This window comes from Opisthocomus hoazin, chromosome 4 (genome assembly GCF_030867145.1).
Source record: "Opisthocomus hoazin isolate bOpiHoa1 chromosome 4, bOpiHoa1.hap1, whole genome shotgun sequence".
In the NCBI taxonomy this organism is placed as follows: domain Eukaryota; kingdom Metazoa; phylum Chordata; class Aves; order Opisthocomiformes; family Opisthocomidae; genus Opisthocomus; species Opisthocomus hoazin.
In genome coordinates, this window is record NC_134417.1 from 39,794,990 (window position 1) to 39,818,998 (window position 24,009).

Below are 24,009 nucleotides of genomic sequence, written 5' to 3' on the forward strand. Positions count from 1 at the left end.
CAAAATTCAGTAGACTACTGTACATTGTTCATTTTCTCTGTGCAGGGACAGCTGTGGCTCCTTTCATTGTAAGAGCATGGTTTTCCTGTAGGAGCAGCTTGGTTGCTATTCACAGCTTTGTAGGCAGATAGGTTAGAAACACATGCTCTCCTTCCAGATTCTGTTTGCCTTCTAGTTATTTCATCTGGAGACACCTGTGAAAATTGATCTTTGAGTACATCTACTTTGAGATGTACTGCAGTTGTCATACTTTCCCTTCTCTGTAGTAGTACTTATGTCTTAGGATTGTTGCCTACCAGTACAGTTTTTATTAAAACAATTTATTTCAAAATTTGCCTTAATGGCATACAATGGGAAGTCAGTCTGTATTTTTTTTCTAGTTACGATTTGCTGTTTGGTCTACATGGCTTAAACATTTAAGTAATAATAAAAGCAGAGTTTTACAATGCTTTAATAGACTTTTCATACTAATTTGTAAGCATTCATGCTGTAATGGTAATTTCTGTCACCTGAACAGTACTTTTGAACAAGCTCCTTTGAGAAATAATGAAAACTATTTCTTTGTGTTTCCATGGCAAATTACACTTTAATACAGTGGGTTTTTTGCTTGCTTTATACATGTTGCCATATCTGTTACTTCGGTAATAAACTAACTATGCTGCTTCTTGATAAATGAAAGCATCCTTCAGGGCTGACTAATGTGTGGCTCTGGATATTGTATTATAGTCCATATAAAAAGTCTGATTGAAGTATGGCCTGGATATTGTATTGCAGTCAGTATGCACACTTTCCAACTTGTTTTTCCTCTGGTGTTAGTGCTGCTTAGCTAGTTACCTATCTGGCCAGGCCTTTTTTCCTCATATCTGTTCCAGTCCTTTCCCTAACATGGGCCTGCTTTAGGGGTAATTCCTTGAAAGCTATATTGGATTTTAGTTGGAGAAATTGCCTAAAAGGTTAGCATAAGCTACAAATCTTTCATAGTATGTTGTTTAAGATGGTGTTGGAATAGTCTTTGTATACTTAAAGCTGTGATAGAATTTAGCTTAGATCTCACTCAAAACACCTTTTTCCCTGCTGAAGTGACTGTTCTCTAAGGTGGGGTTTTTTTGCTTGCTAATATTAGTCTTTAAACGTTACTCTAGATGATGAACTACTTTGTTTTCTTCATGGTGGGCAAGAAAGACTTTTGATTATCAAAAGGGGGGCTTTAACTTCATTTTCTTTAGAAAGACTTTGTGAATTTCTGCTAGTTCCCTGAAGGAGTCAGGAAATTAAAGTTCATGCAGGCCTTTTCAGAAAATGTGAAGTATATCACAGAATCACAGAATAGTAGGGGTTGGAAGGGACCTCTGTGGGTCATCTAGTCCAACCCTCCTGCTGAAGCAGGGTCACCTACAGCAGGCTGCACAGGACCTTGTCCAGGCGGGTCTTGAATATCTCCAGAGAAGGAGACTCCACAGCCTCCCTGGGCAGCCTGTGCCAGTGCTCCGTCACCCTCAGAGGGAAGAAGTTCTTCCTCATGTTCAGACGGAACTTCCTGTGCCTCAGTTTGTGCCCATTGCCCCTTGTTCTGCCTCTGGGCACCACTGAAAAGAGCTTGTCCCCATCCTCCTGACACCCACCCTTCAGATATTTATAAGCAATTTTTTTTTTTGTAACCATGTATTTGTCCCTTATCTTTGCATTTTTGGTCACTGCATTGGATTTCAGACAGAGTAAAGGCAAATGATAAATGTACCCTAAGCATAGCTTTATGAAATTATAGCTAATGACTAGCTACAGCTTAATTTGAGTCGGACTATTACAGCTGAGGCTGACTGTTGGATATAGCATATTCACAGAATGGCAGGGGTTGGAAGGGACCTCTGTGGATCATCTAGTCCAACCCCCCTGCTGAAGCAGGGTCATCTAGAGCAGGCTGCACAGGGCCTTGTCCAGGCAGGTCTTGAATATCTCCAAAGAGAGAATTCACCGAATAACTGGAGAACTATAAGAATTCCCCTCTGAGCAGGCTTTTCTTCTGGTCTTAGAGGTGTGCCTGACATGACAAGAAATACATATCGGTAATAAAATCTCAGCCTCTTGCTAAGTCTTTGTACCATATTTAATACCATGAGACCTTATTTCTGGTTCTGGCCTTTAGGAATTTTTGTAGCTCAGTGTATTTTTTTTTTTAAAGAAAGCAGCAGTGTGAGCCTTCGTATCTCAAAGTCACTAGGAGTAAGTTGTAGTTTTTCAGGTTGTTTAAACTGATACTCCTTTACTTCTTCCACATTGCAAGGATCAAAGATATAAATATATACCCTTTGTTTTTTGTAGGAACTCAGGGAAATGTGGAACATGGGAACCAGTATCAGATTAAATTGATGTATGAGCACAATCTGCAGAGAACTGCTTGTAATATGACTTATGGTCCATTTGGTGGTGTGAAAGGTAAGCTCCTTGTTGCATATTTTTTATTATTAGTTGTTTAAGTGAGCAGTTGAGAATTAACTCAGATTTTGAAAGGCAACATGATGCTGCTGTCTAGAGGAAACCATCTTTCGATGAATGATGTTATCTTTTATCTGATACGTGTAGGAAATAACTGAAGTTAATATGAGGTAAAGAATATTAAATACAGAATAGTTGTTCACAGCTTGAACAGGATATGCATTTACAAGGATAATATTGATTTTAAAATAACAGTATAAAACCCCTGGCTCTTCTGTTGTAAAATACTGTGACATCTAAAATAATTGTTTTATTCTGTGCTTTAATTCTGTTTTGCTTTTATGCAACTTGCTTATCCTGGACAAAGAAAACAGTTAACATCTTCATTCTCTGAACCTAACATATCGAGTATCTTTAAAGATATGTAATGCAGACTTTACAAAAAAAAATTAAATTGTAATTGGAAAAACATAACAGTGGAAAATATTTATGGTGTGTTTGTAGTCTTGAATGAATTTAATATATACATCTATCAGTCTTTTTCTGAACTTGACATGATTATGGATTTTTTTGGGTTCCAATTCGGAAGCCTTTAGGTTTGCTTTATGTGACAGCTCTTTCTCTTCAGAAGTAAAGCTTGCCCAACAGTATTTGGAGTGGTAGTCATGTACACAGGTAGTGTCACTAAACTGTTGGCAAAGTAGTATCACTTTACCAAGGCAGAAAGCCTTCTGAGTTGATATGGCAAATTTATGCAGACAATCCCTTAGTTCTGTCAAGCTTGTCCCTGTGATTAAATTCAGCTGACCAAAATTCACACTGAGGAGATTTTCACCTACTAATTTGGCACAATCAGTGTGGAAAAATGGTCAACTCGCATGGGTGAGAAGGTGTAGATACTGTTAGTATCTTGAGGGGGGTGAGTGTATGTGTATAGGGCATGGGCATATTCCTGTTAACAGCGGAAAGACAATATGAAGTTTCCTAAATTTGAGAAGAGGGAATAGTGTGCTTCCTGACATACTGTAGTGGAATTGCAGTAGCAGATGTGTTGAGGGGATTGTAGGCTCTGAGTTGTGAGTGTCTGGAATGGTTCAGCGATAAAACAAAGTACCCATGTACTGCCATGCAGTTCTCCAGAATAAACTCTGGATTTTTGATGTATGTGTTTACCATGGAGATCTGAGTAGAGGTCTGACCACCAGCTCAATCTTGATGCCAGACTTGTCTCTTACATACCTTATCATGGGCTGTGGGGCATGCCAGTGATGTAATATGGGCAATGTCTTTGCAAACTAGAGAGGCAGAAGGTAATGTTTGCCTCAGAACCTACTCAGCCAGCCAAACGCTTTTCAACAGCTAGGATGGTCAAAATGAGTGCCAATCCTGACAAAGCGGCAAGAACAGCAGAGGGAGCTCTGGTAAGTTCTGCTAACTTGTGTTCTAGTAGCACTTCAGTTCCAGAACGTTAAGCTGCTTTCCTCTTCCTTTTTTCTTCTCATATTCTCAGTTCCAGTTCATGTTAGTGTGTTTATTGCTGTGCAAAAAGAATGACCTCAAGTGTTGTTTTGAGGTGGCAAAAATGTTAATAAACAAGGAAGGCAGAGATTTGTGTTAGTAACAAATACATGTTCATATCATAAGACAAAGCTTTCTATTGAAGACCTAAATCTAGGAGAAATCATAGTGAATGTTCAGCTATCTGATAGCAGGCTACTAAGGCATATATTGAAGGATCACAAAAATGGGCAAAATGTCCTTGTAGACTTCCTACACTGAATATCCTTTTTATGTGGCTTTCCTGGTCTGTCTGATTAGATTTCTTGTCAAGGATGTGGTTTTAATCTTGCCCCTAGCTTTATGCAGTGAATCTATTTCAGGTTTTTGAAGTATAATCTTTTAATACCCTCTTCTCTCCTTGAGGCTTATGAAAGATGCTATTGTGACTTTATTTCCATCTTGCAAGACCAGCCAGAGTGAACCAGAAATGAGGTCTATCGAGCATTGTTAATTTTAGTAAACAGATGCCTGTCCTGGTCTGGCCTGCCATACTATCTGTGAGTATCTTTGGCAGGCGTTCTGGGCTGCAGACTCAAACTAGTTAGTAAATAAATAAATTTTGGTTTTTACTATCTGCCTTCCGCAGGCTACTCTGGAATTCTTGCTAGGCATCTGTTGACACTCTCTTGCCTTCTGCAGAGGTTAATTCATGATGGTGGCAGTGCTGTAAGAATGCAGCAGTGAACTTGCTTTGCTAAGTGACCTCTACACCACACTCTAGAAGTGGACTAACAAAACACAGGGAGGGTTGTTTTTGTATTTATTACCTTCTGTTACTGCTGTGACTAATGTATCTTATTGCTATACTCAAGCATCCTTGAAACAATGTGAAGGTGAAAGAGGCACTTCAGAGGTCATGTTTACAGAGCTACTGAAGCGGACAGGAGAATGGCAGTTAAACAGAAAGGAAAGTATGCTGTGGGAGTGTTGGGGAGGAGGGTGGATATAAGTCCCCAGGGAACGTAATCTTTTGCCTGAGGAAGCAAAGAATGCTGCAGGAGTTGATACAGGGCACTTGATCTATGAAGTTGCTCAGTCTTGCTCATATTTCACTTGCTGAAGATCATGCTTTTTTGTTTTTAGGGAGCTTTTAATCCTATACCTTCAGTGGTAAAGCAACTCATTCTACCCAACCATACCAGTTAACACTGGCAAAAGAAAAACAGGATTTATTGTGTACTTCGGTTTGTACTGTGGTGTGCTCTAATACATTCTTGAGGGTTTTTTGTCCTTTCTTGGGATGAACAGTTATTTGGGTTCCAGTTAATGCTCTGTATCTTTCTTGTTGGACTGTTTCCAAATCATTGCCTGTCGATTAATGGATACTGCTGAAAATGATCAGCTCACTACTGCTTATTCTTACATCGGATAAAATAGTTGCCTCTTGGCATTCAGATTTCTCCTATCATCATTTGTAATGTGATTTCTACTTGTATGCAGATGCAGTTTGTGCTGTCTAGTGGGCCACTACAGCTGTGGCCTTAACTGAGATGCCAAGTGCTCTGTTAGTCTCTTGATGCTGTGAGGTTGCGTAGTCAATTTTGAAAATTCGGATGTGAAGTCAGCACAGTTTCCATTTCCCATTCCACATCTCCTTTGGCCTCTACTCACTCCTTTGGAGTAAGTTTCAATTTCCTTCGAAAAAGGGAAGTTGGACAACAAAGAAGCTGGCTGAGGCTTGCCTCTTCCAGACTGCTGCTCCCTGCTTTGTATAGAAATGTGTGGGGAAAGAGTTCAAGCATGCTCTCTTGTCCTCAAGAGCCTTCCACAGCGTGGGATGGGGTAGGTAGGGTTGCAAGAGATGCATAAAACAGGCTGGAACCAGAAGTTTGAGGCTGGGTGACTGCTACTAAAGTTTGGGAACAGTTCCATAAAAAGGCAGCAAGGTATGCATAAAGGTATGGAAGGGAACTCTGTTTCAAGCCAGTGGTTCTTTGAGTTGCTGAAAATCCTGCAGTTCCCTTTAGATCGTTACAGGGGATTAAGAGGTAGAGATTTATTCAGACCAGGCTTCCAGTTTTCAGACCAAACTTTCAGTTTTCATAGTATTAAAGTTTGGTTTAGATTGTATTGGAGTAGAATCTAGTTCTCTAATTTACAAAGCAGTTTAGTGTCTTTAGGATGCCTGTCTAAGGAGAAATTGCCTGAAATTTTTCTTTGTTTTCCCAGAAGTGGATTTGTTTACCTGGTGTGTGGTATGCCAATGTAAACACAGAGCAGAGGTATTGTCTTTTTTGCATATTTGTGCAGATATGGGTGTTAGGTGATAACTCCACAAAGCTAGCGCACTGCTTAGCAGAGTCACAAGGACTATATACTCTTACAAAACCAAAGAAATTGCTCCTTATGGTCTAATTAGTTCATTGTGTTATACACTTGTCTTAAAGTTATATTCCTTGTTTATTTAACTACACATGCTTGCAAGCTGGGGGGGTGCGGTCTTTCTGGTTATGAATTGAGTCGGTGGTTGCGATCTCCCCTTGCTGCCCTTACCTTTTTCATAGTTACCCTAGGTTCTTGCTAACTTCATGCTTCTTCAGCAATCATCCAGCTTCCAGTGCCTTCTGGGCTGGATGTTCCCCTTTCATCAGTCTGTTACTCCCCTTTAAGGGTGTAGCTGTTAGTAAAGCATACATTGTCTGGACAAAGTAGTCAGGCCTAAACAGTGCCACTATGACCTGAACCTTTCTGTCCGATACCATCTTCAGTAGTGTTTGACTTGGAGTGCTAACAGAGCTTTTCAGAAATTAAGCAGAAGAGCTGTTAGAAGCAAATGCTCTACTACTGTTTTATGTTTTGGTTTGGTTATGAAGCCCCACTAAGCTTCCTTAAGCTGTTTGTAATTAAATGTGTGCTTACATAAACCTCTCTGCGTGCCTACTCTGCAGCTTCATAGGGAGAAGGATTTCTCACAGCTTCTACTACTTTGGTAGCTGGGGAAGAATGTCTCTGATGTTGTTTGACGTGTTCAAAATATAGAAACAAACACCACTAGATGTATATCACATTCTGTCAGCTTCCTCCAATGTAGGTTGTTGCTCTTCTGTCCCTGCTAGTTTGTGGCAATCTTAGACCCTTGTTATGTTGTAATCTGGTCTGTTAAACTGCATGTCTGTTCAGCTAAAATGTGATGGAGGTGTGAAGTATACAGAGTACAACTGTAATTTCTCACCTGGTGATTTTTTGGTCTCTTGTACTGAAAAAAAAGATTTTATAGATTTCTGAGGAGAGACTTGAGGTAAACAAACCTATTTTATAGCCTAGTTGTTAGCATCTTAATTCTTGGTAGTGTCTTCAGATTAATGATTTGATGCTAAGAGCAAGTTTCACATGTGGAAGAATTGACATGGTTCTCAAAACAGGAACAGATGAAGACAATCAACTCGTTTAGTCTCATCATAGAAGGCTGAAATTTAACTTAAAGAAATTATTAAAGCTATGTAATAAAAAACCCCAAAGACTGAGCAGTTGTCCAGTGACTTGCATAGATTAACAGTATGCGTTTGTCTTTAAAGTAGGAGGCTGTGAATTGTGGTTGTCACCACTAGATGGTCCTCTCATTACAGTTATTGTTTAGCAGGCTGCAATCTCGAAAGCTGTATTTATACTTGAACTGATTCAACAGGTGTATTTACTGCAAGACTTAAAGTACAGAAAACACAAAAGCCCTTTCTAAAAAACTCTATAGCTAAGTGTTTTATTGATTGAAACAAAATGTATTCTGTTGGTTGTAGAACTTTAACAAAAAGGTGAAATGAACTTGAGTCTTGCTTTCAGCAAAACTGTTAAAGGGTCAGGGATGTGGGAAATAGCAAGGAAATCCCTTATGTTTAGCTAGAATCCTAAAAAAACTAAAGGAAATGTTTAAAAAAATAAATGGAAAAAAACTATCAAGATGAAAATCTAAATCAAGCATCAGTGCCTAGCCACAAAATGTCACAGCCCTTAAGTAATGAACAGATTGTACAGTCTTCATAATTTACTTCAAATATAAAATTTAAAGAACTTGAGGTGATTCTGCTGTAAACTCTTTTGATTTATGTTTTTAAAAAAAGTTAAGGTGAAAAAGCATACACTTGAAAGATCTGTATTGCACCCTTACCTATGGTGAGGACTCAACTCACAGATTTCACTTTAGATAACCTGTTTCATCACAATTTTTATAAGGTCAGGCTATACTATTAGGGCGTCATACATTATGCCACCAGAGATTGCTGTATTATCAATTCAACTTCCATTATATGATAGTGAGGTTTGATAGTTTACAGTATCTTGGAAAGTCTTTTCTGTTTTCACATCTGTAGTATGTCATTCTGAGTCTTTAGAAGATTTGTCACGAGCCAAGTTACTGGGTAAGATTGTGTTAAAGAACCTGATCAGTTTGTGGTACAAGAGTATAGTTTGCATAACTCTGGTTTATGTTTTTGTTTGGGGGAGAAGTGGGGAAGTCATTGAGCATCTTAGACTTGTTTAGAATCTTTGGTCACCCAAAAGCAAAGCTCTCTCCTTATTACCCTGTCTATCAAAGATCTGATTTGGGTTTCTCTAGTGCGAGCAAGGATGTACTTATGCTTCTGTGGTTGCTGTGTGGTGTGGAGGCAGCTGTGCTGGTTTTGCAACAGTGTGTGTGCTACACACAGCATGAGATGTGCTGGCTTAGAACTCTCATTTGTATACTGGGTAGCATCTCTCGAATGTCTTCTGTGAAGTATCAAGGTTTTTGAGGACAAATAAATAAGAGTGTAAAATAGTTTAAAATGTTGTACTGGGCTAGTAAACCCTAAATGTTAGAACTTCTTTTGGCTGATTGAAAGTCACTGCTGATAGAAGGCTTGTGGTAAATGAGTTGCATATTTTCAGACTGTTAAAACATGGAATGGAGTGAATCAACTGAATTGAATATAGTTTCTTAGATAAGAATTCGTTTTCTTTCTTCTTTATGTAGCAGTGTACCTCCAGTTCTTCAGGCATAAATCTGCTATTAATCTAGAAATAGTCAAGTCTTAAGCAATATTCTACTTAGTGTTTAATCTTAATGTTAAAAAAAAGTTTATTGAAACAAGTGAGGAGATTTTAAGTATGTAGTAATTAGATTTTGAGCCAGCATTGTTAAATTTTGTGATTTATAATTTGATCATAGTTTGTTCCATTAATTTTTTGTTTACAGTTCTACCAAAATAGTGTAGTTTCTGTTCTCTGTGGTAGAATTTCTCTTGGGTCTAGTTCTTTTAATTAAAACAATGCAGAATTGGATCTGTTCTAGCTGTGCAGAAATTTTGGTTAATTTACCACTGTTCAATTATATGAAACAATAAGTGAACCATCCTCATGTGGTAATATTAAAACTTCTTATAGGTGGGTAATCACTCGGAGATAGTAGACATAATTATCAACTGCTTACTTAAGAATCACATGAAATTGGATATTGGTGCAGTAGAAGACTTGCAGGCTATGGGCATTAGACAAAACTGTTTTTTAACTCAGGATAAATAAATTCATATTACTTCATAATTCACTTTTCTAGCTTTTTTCTAATGTGATGATTAGATAATTGGTGCTGCAGATATCTTAATTTTGTACCTGCAGCAATTGGAAATAAACTGTCCTGTGCTTTTACTTTGTCTTGTTCACATTCAGAGTATTTAGACACGGTGTGTTGTCCTGCCCTTGGACAAATCTGAGAAAGATACTAACTTGGAAAATCACTCATGTTCCTACATTACCAGTCTCTGTTGAATGGGTTACTACTCAGCTGGCTTATAGCCATTAGCCTAAGTCCTTCTACATCTTGGGAAAGAGTCAGTACACTACTTGTGCCTGACTGTTCTTAGAGAGATTTACTGATGTGGAGCAGGGTTATAAGAAATGACAGTATTATGGTCTTACATAGTAAAAGCGTCCCTGCTACTGCTTTGACAAAGTGTGCAGATTAGGTCGCAGTTTCATTCTTTGCCTTGTTTGCCTGGAGTCGGATGTCACTTATGTTTGACGAAAGTGTATGCAATAAACTTCTGCTGAAATGTTATAAAGAATGGAGAAATGCTTTGAAGTAAAAACAAAACCACTATTACTTGAAGCTTAGGTAGCTTTATGGATTATCACATAAATTTCCTGTGGTCAGTTGTGAATTAGACTGAATGGTGGGCAAGATAGTAGCTCATATATGAACAAATAACAGTGTATAAGGAGTGAATACTAAAATTCTGCACTTTGAGGACTTGTGTATGAAGTGCAGTTTCCTGAGCTACTGTCTGAAGTGCTTGGGAAATCTGTGAATGATGGCGTGCTGTAAGAGGAGGATGACCTTTCCCAGGTAAACGGTTGAGTTCTGTGATTGTTCTCCAGGGCAGAAGTGGTATGTTAAGGTGGGTGTATGAACATTGTCAACTTATAGTTTTCTTTTTCAATTTATGTTAAGATTTTCACCTTCTACTTAAGAACTAAAGAAACAGCGTATTCATAGCTTACCAGTGTGACGCACAAGCTATTGCGTTACTCTTGAATAGAATACTGATTTTACTTCATGACAGAGAAAGCATAGTTTAATAACCTTGCTTTCTTAGTTGCTGAGTTATTTTTTCATGGTGTTCACATAGATAATGGCTTTTTATTTTCACTGCAAAAGCAATATTACCATTTTGTGCAGTTCGACAAAATATACTTGCATTATCTAGTAGCTAAATAATCACTGAATTCATCCTGGTTTTATATAATGTCTTCAAATGAGTTGATAAATGATTTAGAATTGGATCCCCCTAATAATGCAGAGGTTTTAGAATTTATTTTTTAATCTTAATGCCTTAATGTGAACTATTCTGGAAGCCAGCTTTATTTGAAATCGTTCAATGGATACTGTGCCAATAAAAGGAAATAATAAAACAGCAAAGAGAAGGAAAAAAGAAAACACAGCTTTGACATGAAAATGTTACAAGCAAAAAAGTGTGAAAGTACCTTGAACCTATCTTTTTCTCAGCAAATGGCCCTGAATTCATTTTACTTTTATTGTAGCACTGGCCTAGAGGCAAAGTATGTTTGAGTGTTACAACAAAGAAGGTGCTATACAGAGGAATTTTTTTAATAATGAAATACAACGTATGTGTAAAACATGTAACCTCGTAACAGGAAACTTTATAAGAAGGGTAGACTGTGCTTAACTTTTCCACAATTCTGCAAGAATGAATTTTATTAGGTGTTAGTCAGAAAAAAATTATCAGCCAAGTTTTATGCTGTAAAGTTAAATGATTCTTATGACTATGTTAAATACAGCAGCAGTATATATTTGGACTTTGATTTATTGGCTAGTTCTGTTAAGGAACAGAATGTTTAACTGTTACCTTCCTGTTAAATTACTTCTGGATAAGGACAGATTACTTTAAAGGCTTGGTCTTCAAGTTTTTTCATGGAACAGATCTGCTGATGACTAACTCTAAATGGTTTCTCATGTAACTTTGGAAACCTGTTAGTGGTGTGTTTTTGGTTTTTTTTTAAATAATGGAGTTAGAACCTCTTTTCTAAATTGAACATGTGAATGGAAAAATAATTGAGGAACATGTTCTCTGAATCTTACCGTGCCCTTTCTTTCAGCTCCCTCAACTTCTTACAACATTGAGTAAGATCGTAGCCTAACAAAAATAAAAACTCTCATTGCCTTTCAGTATGCCAGAACTTTGCTTCAGTTATAAATTGCTAGGTATGTCACTTAATCTGCATTTCATTTAAACAAAGCACTATAATTAAAATGAAGTAAACCCAACTGTAGAAATATGTAACTTTGGGAGCAGTTGTGTACATAAGTAAAAGACTTGTTTTTCAAAACTTTGATAGATTTGGTATGATGCTTTTTCCAATTTCTTTAGATGAAGTATGGTACCCAAATGTGTGCAGTTGTGGTGTAGTGGTAGTATAAAACATTTTGTCTTGCTTGTGGGATTATGGCTTCTGCAATACTCCTTCCAAGAATCACAGGGTGCCAAGCAGAACTATAATTACCTCATATGCTTTTAATAGTGCATGAGTATTAATAATTACCCAATCTTACATTTGTCTTTTTGATGACATATTGTTGACTCATATTTCATTAATCATCCTACTCTAATCCCCAGATTCTCCTTCTTAGTGCTATTGCCTGCCTGTGAGACAATTGTCTGAGATCATATCAGATGTTTTACTTAAGTTTAGAGATGCTGTCTCTAAAGTTTAGAAATGCAGTGTATATTGTTATCCTGTCTAGTAAATAGTTTGGCATGATGAATTTTCTGTTACTTCAAACCTATGTATAGCTGTATTATTTACATATGTACTTTCTTAAGTGTTCCAGAATTTCATGTTGGATGCATTTCTCTATCGGATTTCTTTGCTGCCCCAGATTTTTTCATCCAAAAGAATGCAGTTTTAGTTTCTATTCAGTCTCTTTTGTCTTCTCGAAGGGTCTTTCAGAAATGTGTGTATGTAGCTTTTGTTTATTTTTCTAGTGTTCATCTGTGACTATTCCATCACAAAGTCACTAATGTATGGAAATTTTTTTGGATGGTCACCAACCCTTGTTAGTTGCTCTTAGAGGGGTGAAATGTATCTTGTACAGGCTATGGTGCTTTCTACTAGTTGTACTTTGGGTTATTAGGTTTGGTACGAGCCATTCCTGTTAGAAATCACTCTACTATGTAATTCAGGAGAGATCTTCTTGGAGACTTTAGGTAGTGGTGAGTAGCTTTGAGTGTATCCTCCAAGCACAGAAAAGCATGCAAAGCAAAGACAATGAATACAGCTTTCCTGTATCAGAAGTGAGAGGAAGCAGACTAGCAAGAGGAGAAGAAAATTGCTGAAAATGTGACAATGTAATTTTACTTCAGATACATGAGGAGCATTCTAATTCTGTGGTATCCAGTAGGTGTTTATCCTGGTCACAACTTGTTCTAGTCCTTGTTGACAGGTTTATCATTGGGAAACTCGGACAGCTATGCATATGCAGATGAAGAAGATTTTTAAGTGTCACAAAATAACTAGAAATTCAAGAAGGTAGAAAAATAAACATTTTTGGTAGGCTTCATTTTATATGATTTTGTGGGGGACTGCCATGTTTTCTGCTGGGTGGTAATGTGAGCTTTGGTCAATGAGACTTGAGCCTACATTAATAATAGCTCTTGCTAAGTAGCAGAACCTCTGCCTACTGGAAGTTTGAGGGCTGGTCCTGTGCACTGCTGCCATTTCAAGTGGCAAAGTTTTAAGGGAAACTGGGGAGTTCTGGGAGGGGTGGTAGAAAAAGAATCCAGCACAAAAAAGTCTAGCAGACCAAAAAAGTTCGAGTTACTGGATTCAAAATTTCCTTTTTACACAAAATTAATCTGTAACTTCACCATGCATTGTGGTGGTTGTCCGCTTTGTTGTGCCTTGTGTAAGGTCAGATCAAATGAGTGTGTTATAACTTAAAGAGTTAGGCTATTTAAGCCTAATAGCTGCAGCCTTGCTAAATGTTTGCATTTTTAACATGACTGAGTCTGGTTATGAGCATGGTTTAATAAAGCTAAATATGAATACCCCCCCAAATGTATTTGGCGACTGTAGTGAATAAAATGGACAAGGATGGATTACAGCAGGGGAAAAAAGTATGCTGCTGCTCTTTAGGGTGATGATTGATTGGAATGAAAATGTGTGTCATCTTGCTTACCTTCAAAAGTATGAAATCAATATTTTGCAAGATTAGTGGCGAAGTAATAAGATCATGTGAGTATTTGCAGTGTGCTTCCAACAGTCTTAAAACAGAAGATAACAAATTGTTCCTGCTTGCTAAATCTATGGTGTCTTTTCTGAGACTGCCAAGAAGGAAACAAATAGGGATGGTGATTTTTTTTTTTTGATAGAGATGTAATTCACTGACTCATTTGACCACAAAGTAAGAGTTAGTCCTTTCCTTGTGTTGGTCAGGATATATATAGACAAATGATCTGAATGTGAGAGGTGGCTGTATTATTGGTGTGTTATTTGATGAAGCTGTTCATTTCTAATCTTAACAGGTTATTGAAGAGATGTTGGTGCTCCACCTAAGATTCTGTGAAGTAAACTCTGAGGTTTTGTAAGCTTCAGGCTGTTACTTTGTTATAAACTACATTTAATGAATTCTTTGGATGTGACTTCTGTTAAGAGCATTCTTCAGCAACTATTTTCAACAATTCTTTCTCAAAAAATTAGTAAAGAATCAAAGTGCTTTGGGAAGTGCTTGGGAATTATGAAGCTTCTTAGACTAAGGAGACTGGAAATGGAGAAGTAGTAGAAAAGATGGGGAGTTTCACTGGTGTTTAGCAGTGGGATTTTTTTTTTTGTTTCGTTATAAGTTTGCAGGTCTGTCTTGAATGGAATTTTACAGATGGTAGATTTATTGTGTGATGGTGACTTATGATCCTACTGATAACTTTTGAAAGTACCTAAAATATTGCAAAATAGGGCCTATATTGAACTTTATTTGAGTTCGATGAAAGGTCTGCTATTGATTCATCATTAATTAAAAACATCCATGTGCCTTAAGTAACTATTCAGTCAAAGGCTATTGATTTGGAATGGCAACTGCTAACAGTACTTGTCTTTTATTTGGTTTTTACTTGTGGGAGATTTGCTAGTTCAGTAAGGTGTTTTATAATATTTATATAATGTGGTAGGTGTGTAGCTTGAAGTGAGGGCAGCTTGACATGGGAGAGGTTCATAGACTAGAATTTTTTTTCTGCCTTCTTCAGAAAAAGCATATGTTGGTAGTGTAATGCCTCTATAAATGCAGGGACTTCGAAGAAGGTTTCTGCAGTTGTCAGGGTATGAGAAGTAGTTGCTCAGTTAAGGCAAGAAACAGAATTTAAGGAAAGGATTCTACCATTTCATAATGAATCATCATTGTTCAGGCTACATTTATGGATACAGCCATTCTCCCATGCACAGCTAATGTTCTTTTTCAAGACCCAATCTATACTGTCTATAATCAATTTGCTGTATTGAAAAAATAACAACTTTGTGTGATACTGCTTTCACAGCTGCCTGAACATTTTTCCTGAGACTATTTCTTGTACTAGATAGAAACATCTGCTTTTGAATGTGGAAAAAATTCTTCGCTTAATATGAAGGTTGTAATAGACAATTTTTCATACTATAATCTGTTTAGGAAAGGAGACTTTACCTCATCTACACAGTGCCAAATACCAGGTTTGTTTCAGTGGAAACTTTCATGTGCTGGGTGGTGCAGCTATGATACTTTCGGATCTCTGTACTGCATGTGAGTCTTGTGCTCCTTTGAACCATATTAGTGTTTTTCCTAAGGGTCCTTCCACCACCTCAGCTCAATATGAGGTTTAAAGGGATCATTCCCAAGTTGCATAATTTAACTATGTCATTTTCCGTGTTAAGAGTCGGATCAAGAATAAAGGAGTATATCACCGGTCTCTAGAGGATTGATTGTGTGAGTGAGGGCTGATTGGCCTTTGGAGATATTTTAATAGTTCAAGATTCCCTTTCCATCTAATCCTTCTTATGCTTTATGGCAGGCAGAAATCTGAAAGAGGTTAGGTAGAATACAGTATGATGGCTGAGAGAAGCAAAAAGATTGTTTTTGCCATGGCAGTCCTGACCGCGTGTTTTACTGTGTCTTGACCGGGGAGGCTTCTTAGAGTGGGCTGTTGCAGAATCTCCCTTGTCTTGGGACTTGTGAATATGTTTTACTGCAATACTTTAGTGTTTGGAAGGGGTTAGAAAATAATTAAAGATAACGTCAGTAGAATAAGGATTTAGTGCTTTCCTTAAACACTTTCCTTAGTTTCTCTTAAAGTCTTATCCACTTCTGTGCTTTTATTTCTTTCTGGTTGGAGTGAATTTTTTCAATTCCAGCAGAAAAGCACTTAGTCAATCTCAGCTGGAACATATGTGCAGTTCCTGCATTGTTTGGGATGGGTACATGCATGAGCACTGAATGATGCAGGGCATTTCCTTTCCTTTATGTGTGTTCAGGGTATTCTAGTGTTGTGGTGGTGCTGTCAGATCCTCTAGCCTAGAATGAATGACTGGTTCTGAAGTTCTGAACTTTGATCCCTTCTGTAGTAATGCAATAGCAACCACCAGACCACCAAGCTAGTCTATTCAGAGCTCCTTCTGAATGTACACTGACATGTGCTTCCTGCTTGGGGTTAGGGAAGTAACCTAAGACTTGCCTTTTACTAGGCATACATTGTTTTAAGAACTGCCTGACATATTTTCAAATGGTTTTTCCATTAGTCAGAAGTGATTCCTGAAGTACTTTTCTCACAGTTGACCCAGATCTGGTTTGCTTCAGGAGCTACACTTAGGAGCACGTTGAATTCTCCAAAAGGGGTTTGAACTGGAAGAGACTTTCTTCTCTATACTGAGAGAAATTTTGGGGGAAAAATTTTGATGATGAAGGGAAAGGAAAATTTCGAGTCAGGACAGTAATTTCTGTTCCAGTGTCTGGGAATACAGTTTCTGTGCATTGCTTCACTTGTCAATGCACTGTGGATTTAGCTTGCTTTTGTCGAGTTAGGAAAACATTTCCCATGTATCATTAAAGGGCTCTTAGGTTCCGTGGTATCTCATTTTATTTCATTCATGCCTCCTTCCACATGAGGCTTTTGATTACTATTGAAGGAAGTGAAGTTCCCTGCTGATGTCCCCCTGAAATCTGTAACTTTCACCTTCTCTGATTTCTAATTTATCCCATTTGATACTGTAGTTTTCATTGCATAATTTCACATGGTGCTCAGGCCTTGTGATTACATAATGTACTTATGAAGATGATTTAGTGCCAGAAGGGAGGCTCAGAGTAGAGGAAATCATTAACATGCAAAAAACTTGAGCTCCAAAATAGCTTTAATTAGAAGCTTATTTCAAAGAGCTACCACCTGCCTCTCGTTTTGGCTTTGCATTAGTTCTAAAAATATGTTGTGGTTTAAAAGTGTGATGTAAATGTATTCATATCATACTAGAATAACAAAACTACAAAACAGCAGTAGCTGGACTTGTGATTAGAAGTAACACTTTCTGGCTGAGGGACATTCCTCTTGAGGCACAAGCTGCTGAAACCATGTAGAGTACGCTAAGTGATTCCATCTGATCTGCAGAAAACATTATGGATTATATTTTCACTTTATAAATATGTCACTGGCAGAGCCAACTGGCTGCAATAAGCTTTTCTGAAATGGACATTTCTGACTGACTTCTTGGAAGACTGCATTTCTTAAAGGGAAACATAAAAACTGCATTCACTAGCTACACATTAAAAACAAATGGCCAAAGGAAATAAGATTACCTATAAAAAGCTGGGAAATAAGAGTTCATACACAATTTAATTTTCTTTAATTATGCTTTAAATGTAATAGTTTGGATAATTGGAGTTTGATCCACTAGTACAAGGTAGTTAAAATCCAAATTTGGAAATTAGTGAGTAGGAACAACACAAATACGATGAACAAAGTGGTAGGTGTATTAGGAAGTGATGCTGTGCTCTTAAAGGCAAAAAGACTGATTACTGATTTGGTCTTAAGTGCCTGATGCATATTTGTTTCCTCACATGGTATGTTTCAGTACTGCAATATACTTGGAGATCATTGGAGTGCTCTAAAGAACTTGTCATATTATGTCATGTCATATTCAATCATATCACTACTCTTAGAAGATATTTTAACAATGATATTTGTGTATGATTAGGGATTATGAATGTTACAGATGAGTGCTTCCATGTCTAATATGACATGCAGCTTTATATATTGCAGAAGGTGCTATAGGATTTCTGGTTCGTTGTTTTCATGATGTAATTTGGTAAGAATAAGATTGGTATTATAATATATGAGAGCAGAAGCTAGTACTACTTGTAACTTAAGCAGTAACACCTATACTGACCTTTACTTTTTTGTTATTTGAATTGTAATATGTCTACTAGATTACCACTGCACATCAATTATGTCTGCTGTAGAAGAATAGAAATTAGCTACTAAACTGTATATTTTAGACAAGCTTAAAGCCTGAAGGTTGCGGTCAGAAAGTGTCTTAAAGATAGCTTTCTCACTACCATCAGTATAACCAGAAGTACCTGAAATTTGATTCTATTACAAAATCTGTAAGACTTCTGTATTGGTAAGGGCATTATTTAGTATATAAGCAATATTTAGAACTTTTCAAAACAGTAGAATAGCAACATGGCAAAAATGTAAACATAATTACTGTTCTAATTTTTGGCAGTTTAAATTATGCATTATCTTAATTTTTGAGTTTTTCCTGGCTTTTATCTATTTCTTTCTAAGGAAGATAAGATGACAAATAAGGAGCCTTAGGAAACAAAGTACAAATGTGTTTTACTACTGTGCCTTTAAAAAAGGTTTTTTCAGGCTGGTATCTGTAATCTTTGTCTTCAGGTTTCAGGTGCCAGGGAGTTCCACTGAAGTGAGACATTGAAAGTTAAGGTTCTGTAAATAGGGCAGACAGATGCAGATGTCTTCTGTAGCATACTGCTGATGATAGAAAAATTCATCAGAAACTGAAAGGGGAGTTGAAGACTCTCTATACCTAGACTTACAGGGTTGTATTCTTGATAATGGTGTAAAGTAAGTGTAACTGAACAGTTAGCTAATATGAAGTGTTGAGAGGGTTTTCAGTAAGCCTTTTAGTGCTGAATGTGAACATATGTGATTTTGAGGTAACAGAGGTGGAATAACCATGGTCACATGGACACCTGGATTATGAAGCACTATTCTTGCAAGCCAAATAAAAATGCCACTAGTCATTTCTAGTAGCCAATAACTATACTTTGATAACTATACCTAAGTGACTGTGGTAGCAATCAGTGGGCTAGCACCTTTTACTAGTTATCAATGTTTGTACAAGTTTCTCAGTACTTCTACTAGTTACTCATAATCTTATACAGCTGACTACATACTTTTTCTAGACTGTATCAGTAGTGTGATAATAATGTCAGGAACTCTTGGGAAGTGGAAGCTGGGTATCATTAACATTACTAGCATACCAGTGCAAGACATCTCAAGTTTCTCTAATGGCTTCCACTGTTTGTTGATCAGGAGTATGTGATAGCACTAAATCCTGTGAAATTTCACAGCCTAGAGGAATGCGTATCTAACCATAGTGCCTTGGACTTGATTAGAGATGAAAGATAGAATGCCGCCTTTAAATGCCTTATTTGAATGATTCTTCTCTGGACTTCATCTAGCTGAATCCCACTTCCCAAGCAGGTTCAGCTAGAAGTAGCTCAGGATTGTGTTCAACTGTGTTTCGAATATGTCCATGGAAGGACACTTCACAACATTTCTGGACAGTGAGCTCCAGTGTTGATGACCTTCGCAGTAAAAAAAAAAACCCAAGCTTTTTAATGTTCATATAGAATTTCATGTGATATGATTTGTTCTGGTTGACACTTGTCCAGTAACTGGGTGCCACAGAAGAGTCTGCCTTCCTCTTGTTCGTTCTCTCCCATTGATGAGATTGCCCCTGAGCCATCTCTTCTCCAGGCTGAACAGCCCCAGCTCTCTAGCTTCTCATCTGAAAGATGTACCAGTTCCTTAATCATCTTTGTGGCCATTTGCTCGACTTGCTGTGGTATGTCCTTGGGGTGGGTTTTTTTTTTGTACCAGGGGCCCCAGAGCTGGACCCATACTCTGCATGTGGCCTCACCAGTGCTGAGTAGAGGGAAAGGATTGCGTCCTTCAACTTGCTGGTGATACTATTGCTAGTGCAGCCTGGGATACTGTTGGCTGCCTTTGCTGTAAGGGTGCATTGTTGACTTATGGTATAATTTGTCCAGAAGGACCCCAGGTCTTCTGCAGAGCTGTTTTCCAGCTGGTTGGCCCCCAGTGTGTACTGATGCTCGTGGTTATTCCTTCCTGGGGTAGGACTTTGCATTTCCTTTTGAACTGCATGACGTTTCTGTCTGCCTACTTCTCCAGCCTGTTGAGGTCCCTATGAATGGTAGCATGCCTTCTGGACCTGGTAATTTAACCAATCTTCAGTCCGCCTCATTGTCCACTTACAGCCTGGACTTCATCAGCTTATGTATGGGGACGCTATGGGAGGTAGCACGAAAAGTCTTCCTAAAGTCAAGGTAAATGGCATCCACAGACCGACCTTCTATCACTGTTCTTGAACTTGGAGGTGATCCTTGAATATTCGACCAGCTCTCTTGGACCTTTTCTCTCCAGGATCATATGCCAATAGATTATTCTAGGCAGATCCCTGAAGAGGTTAATGTCTGCTCTCCTGAAGTCTAGGACTGTGGTCCTGTTTATGCCCTACTAATTCCTCTTATGCACCTAAACTTAGCCTGATCATCCTCTTGACCATCTCATAGTCACTGCAGGCAAGGTTGTATCCCAACCTTCACATCCTTCCTTGCCTGTAAGTATCAAGTCCAGCGAAACACTTCTGTTAAGCTCATCAGTCACCTGAGTTGAGAAGTTTTTTTCAATGTGTTACAGAAACCTCCTACATTTTTTGTGCCCTACTGTTGTCCTTCTTACAAATATCAGGGTGGCTCAAGTTCCCCATGAGCACCAAAGCCACTAAATGTGAGGCTTCTGCCAGTTGTCTGAAGAGTGCCTCATTGACATCTTCCTGATCAGGTTGGCCTATGGCAGGCACTCATGTTGGTCTGCTCACTGATCTTGACCCATAAGCTTGTGACTGGGCTCATCACCTGTCCCCAGGCAGAACTCCATGTGTTCTGGGTGCTCCCTTGCTAAAAAGGGCAACTCCTGATCACCATCCTGGCCTGCCCCTCTTAAAGGGTCTGGATGTATCCATTGTAGCACTCCAGTCATGGGAGCTAGCCCACTATGTCTGTGTGCTCCCAATGAGGTTATAGTCCTGTATCTGCACACAGACTTGCAGTTCCTCTTGGTTTTCCCCATTCTATGTGTATTATTGTAGAGATGTTTCAGAAGGGCACTCAAAAAGGGCATGAGAGCTTTCTCTATAAGGCTGCTGTTGCATGGGCACTTCCTTACTTGGATTCCTATGCTTGAGGTCATTCCACTTCACTGTTTTGTTGATTGCTATGTCCCTTTGGTTCATGTCATCCTGGGACCCTTTGCTTGCCTACCACATCTACCACTCCCTCAGCTGACTGCTGTAAAATCTCTCCCTCCCCTCTGATTCCTAGTTTAAAGTTGCTGTGACTTGACAAGCCTGTTAGCAAAGATACTTTTACTGGATTTAGTCAGGGGATCCTGTCTCTTCTAAACAGCTGTCAATCCTCAGAGGTTCACATGGTCATTGTTCTGGTTTGGCTGCTGCCGGCAACAAAAGTGCCACGTGGCTGCCCCTCCCCCCGCTGGGGTGCGGAGGAGAATGGGAAGAAAACAGGCAGAAAACTGGTGGGTCGGGATAAGGGCAGTTTAACAGAACAGCAAACAAAGGGAAACAGCAACAACAACGATACAGATAAGGGGAATACACAGAACAAACCGCATGACCACAGAGCCGTTCTCCCGGACCGCACTGCCGCTGAGCCCTCCCGAGCTGTGAGTGAGTTCCCGCTGTGCCGCCCCCCACCCCGGAACCCAGCATGATGGCGCATGGTATGGAATACCCTGCTCTGTTTGGCCAGGTTGGGGTTGGGTCAGCCTGCCCGGCTGTGCCCCTTCCTGGATTCTGGTGAAAATTAACCTTGTCCTGGCCAAACCTAGGACATTATCCACCCCTTATTCCATACCATCTACGTCATGCCCAGGTCCTTCATTGTCCAGTTGATCACCACCACTTCTGCTGTCTCCAGATATCATTCCCTTAGTCTGTGGATCATCGCTCTAAAGTGTCTGTTGAGTTCATTTAATCCATAACTTCGGGCTCCATCTGTCGTAATGGTCTTCCGTGACAGGAGAGGTGATGTGTGGTGATGGGCGGTCACTTGCTGCATCCGGAGCTCACAGTCTACAGGAGATGTTGATCTAAATGAAGTTGCTGGGTGCCAGTTGTTGAAAACCAGGTCCAGTCCCATCATTGCTGTGCTCTGCTAGGTTTTCATCAAAAAGTCCATCCTTCTTTAATCTGGACGATTCTTACTACGATACTACTGGTACAACACATAACAATTATAACAGTGATAACACAGTGACAGGGTTATTTAACAATTAACTTTATACAATTTATTTATGGACTATTCTCACCCAAAATCAAATCCCCATGAGGTACACATCGGACTTCCCCATCCTTCTGCATTACCCACCAGGTACACCCAGGTCCTTGAGCAAAAGCAATCCCGTGGACGGGTTTGCCTTTGCCCGAGGCAGGACTAACCCAAACTGTTTTCCCTAACATGTTCCGCATGTGCACTACAGAGACTTTATCCCGTTCTACGGGGTGCTGAGGTTTTCACTGGGCAGGACCAGCCTGGTTGGTGGATCCCCTGGTGTTAACCAACCAGGTGGCCTTTGCTAAGTGAGTATCCCAGTTTTTGAAAGTCCCACCCCCCATTGCCCTCAAAGTGGTTTTTAGCAGCCCATAGTACCTCTCAATCTTTCCAGAGGCTGGTGCATGGTAGGGGATGTGATACACCCACTCAATACCGTGTTCTTTGGCCCAGGTGTCTATGAGGCTGTTGCGAAAATGAGTCCCGTTGTCCGACTCAATTCTTTTGGGAGTGCCATGTCGCCACAGGACTTGTTTTTCCAGGCCCAGGATGGTATTCTGGGCAGTGGCATGGGGCACAGGGTAGGTTTCCAGCTATCCAGTGGTGGCTTCCACCATTGTGAGCACATAGCGCTTGCCTTGGCGGGTTTGTGGCAGTGTGATGTAGTCAATCTGCCAAGCCTCCCCATATTTATATTTTAGCCATGGTCCTCCATACCACTGAGGCTTTACCCGCTTGGCTTGCTTGATTGCAGCGCATGTTTCACATTCATGGATAACCTGTGTGATGGTGTCCATGGTCAAGTCCACCCCTCGGTCACAAGCCCATCTGTATGTTGCGTCTCTTCCTTGGTGGCCTGAGGTGTCATGGGCCCTACGAGCTATAAACAGTTCACCCTTATGTTGCCAGTCCAGATCCACCTGAGCCACTTCAGTCTTGGCAGCCTAATCCACCTGGTGGTTCAGTGGCCCGACTCTTAGGGACGTGGGCGTCCACGTGATGGACTTTTACAACCAACTGCTCCAGACGGGCAGCAATATCTTGCCACAATGGGGCAGCCCAGATAGGTTTGCCTCTGCGCTGCCAGTTGTTCTTCTTCCATTGCTGCAGCCACCCCCACAAAGCATTGGCCACCATCCAAGAGTCGGTGTAAAGATAGAGCACTGGCCACTTCTCTCGACTGGCAATGTCTAAAGCCAGCTGGATGGCTTTCACCTCTGCAGTCTGGCTGGACTCACCTTCTCCCTCTGCAGTTTCTGTGACTTGTCATGTAGGGCTCCATACAGCAGTCTTCCACCTCCGCTGCTTCCCCACAATGCGACAGGACCCATCCGTGAACAGGGCATACTGTTTCTTATCTTCTGGCAGCTGGTTATACAGTGAGGCCTCTTCAGCACGTGTCACCTCCTCCTCTGGTGATGCTCCAAAATCTTTGCCTTCTGGCCAGTCCATGATTACCTCCAGAATTCCTGGGCGACTGGGGTTTCCCATTCGGGTGCGCTAGGTGATTAGCGCGACCCACTTACTCCACGTAGCATCGGTGGCATGATGCTTAGAGGGGACCCTCTCTTTGAACATCCAGCCCAGGACCGGCAATCGTGGTGGTAGGAGGAGCTGTGCTTCAATGCCGACCACTTCTGAAGCAGCTCGAACGCCTTCATATGCTGCCAGAATCTCTTTTTCAGTGGGAGTATAGCGGGCCTCGGATCCTTTGTATCCCCGGCTCCAAAACCCCAGGGACCGACCTCGAGTCTCCCCTGGTGCTTTCTGCCAGAGACTCCAGGTTGGGCCATTCTCCCCGGCTGCGGTGTAGAGCACGTTTTTAACATCTTGCCCTGACTGGACTGGACCAAGGGCTACGGCATGAACTATCTCCCGTTTAATCTGTTCAAATACCTGTC

General features: G+C 39.8%; 1 protein-coding gene across 2 annotated transcripts in view; it reads left to right on the top strand.

The window, feature by feature from the left end:
* The window catches only part of BBS9 (Bardet-Biedl syndrome 9), a 310,207-nt gene that overhangs the window by 5,796 nt on the left and 280,402 nt on the right, over positions 1-24,009 (top strand). For both annotated transcript variants that reach the window (XR_012763711.1, XM_075418656.1), the window contains one exon: positions 2,320-2,433. Coding sequence is in view for 1 of the 2 variants with exons in the window: in XM_075418656.1 (XP_075274771.1) it covers positions 2,320-2,433 (114 nt within the window). In the remaining variant the exon portion in view is untranslated. The remainder of the gene's footprint in view (positions 1-2,319; positions 2,434-24,009) is intronic.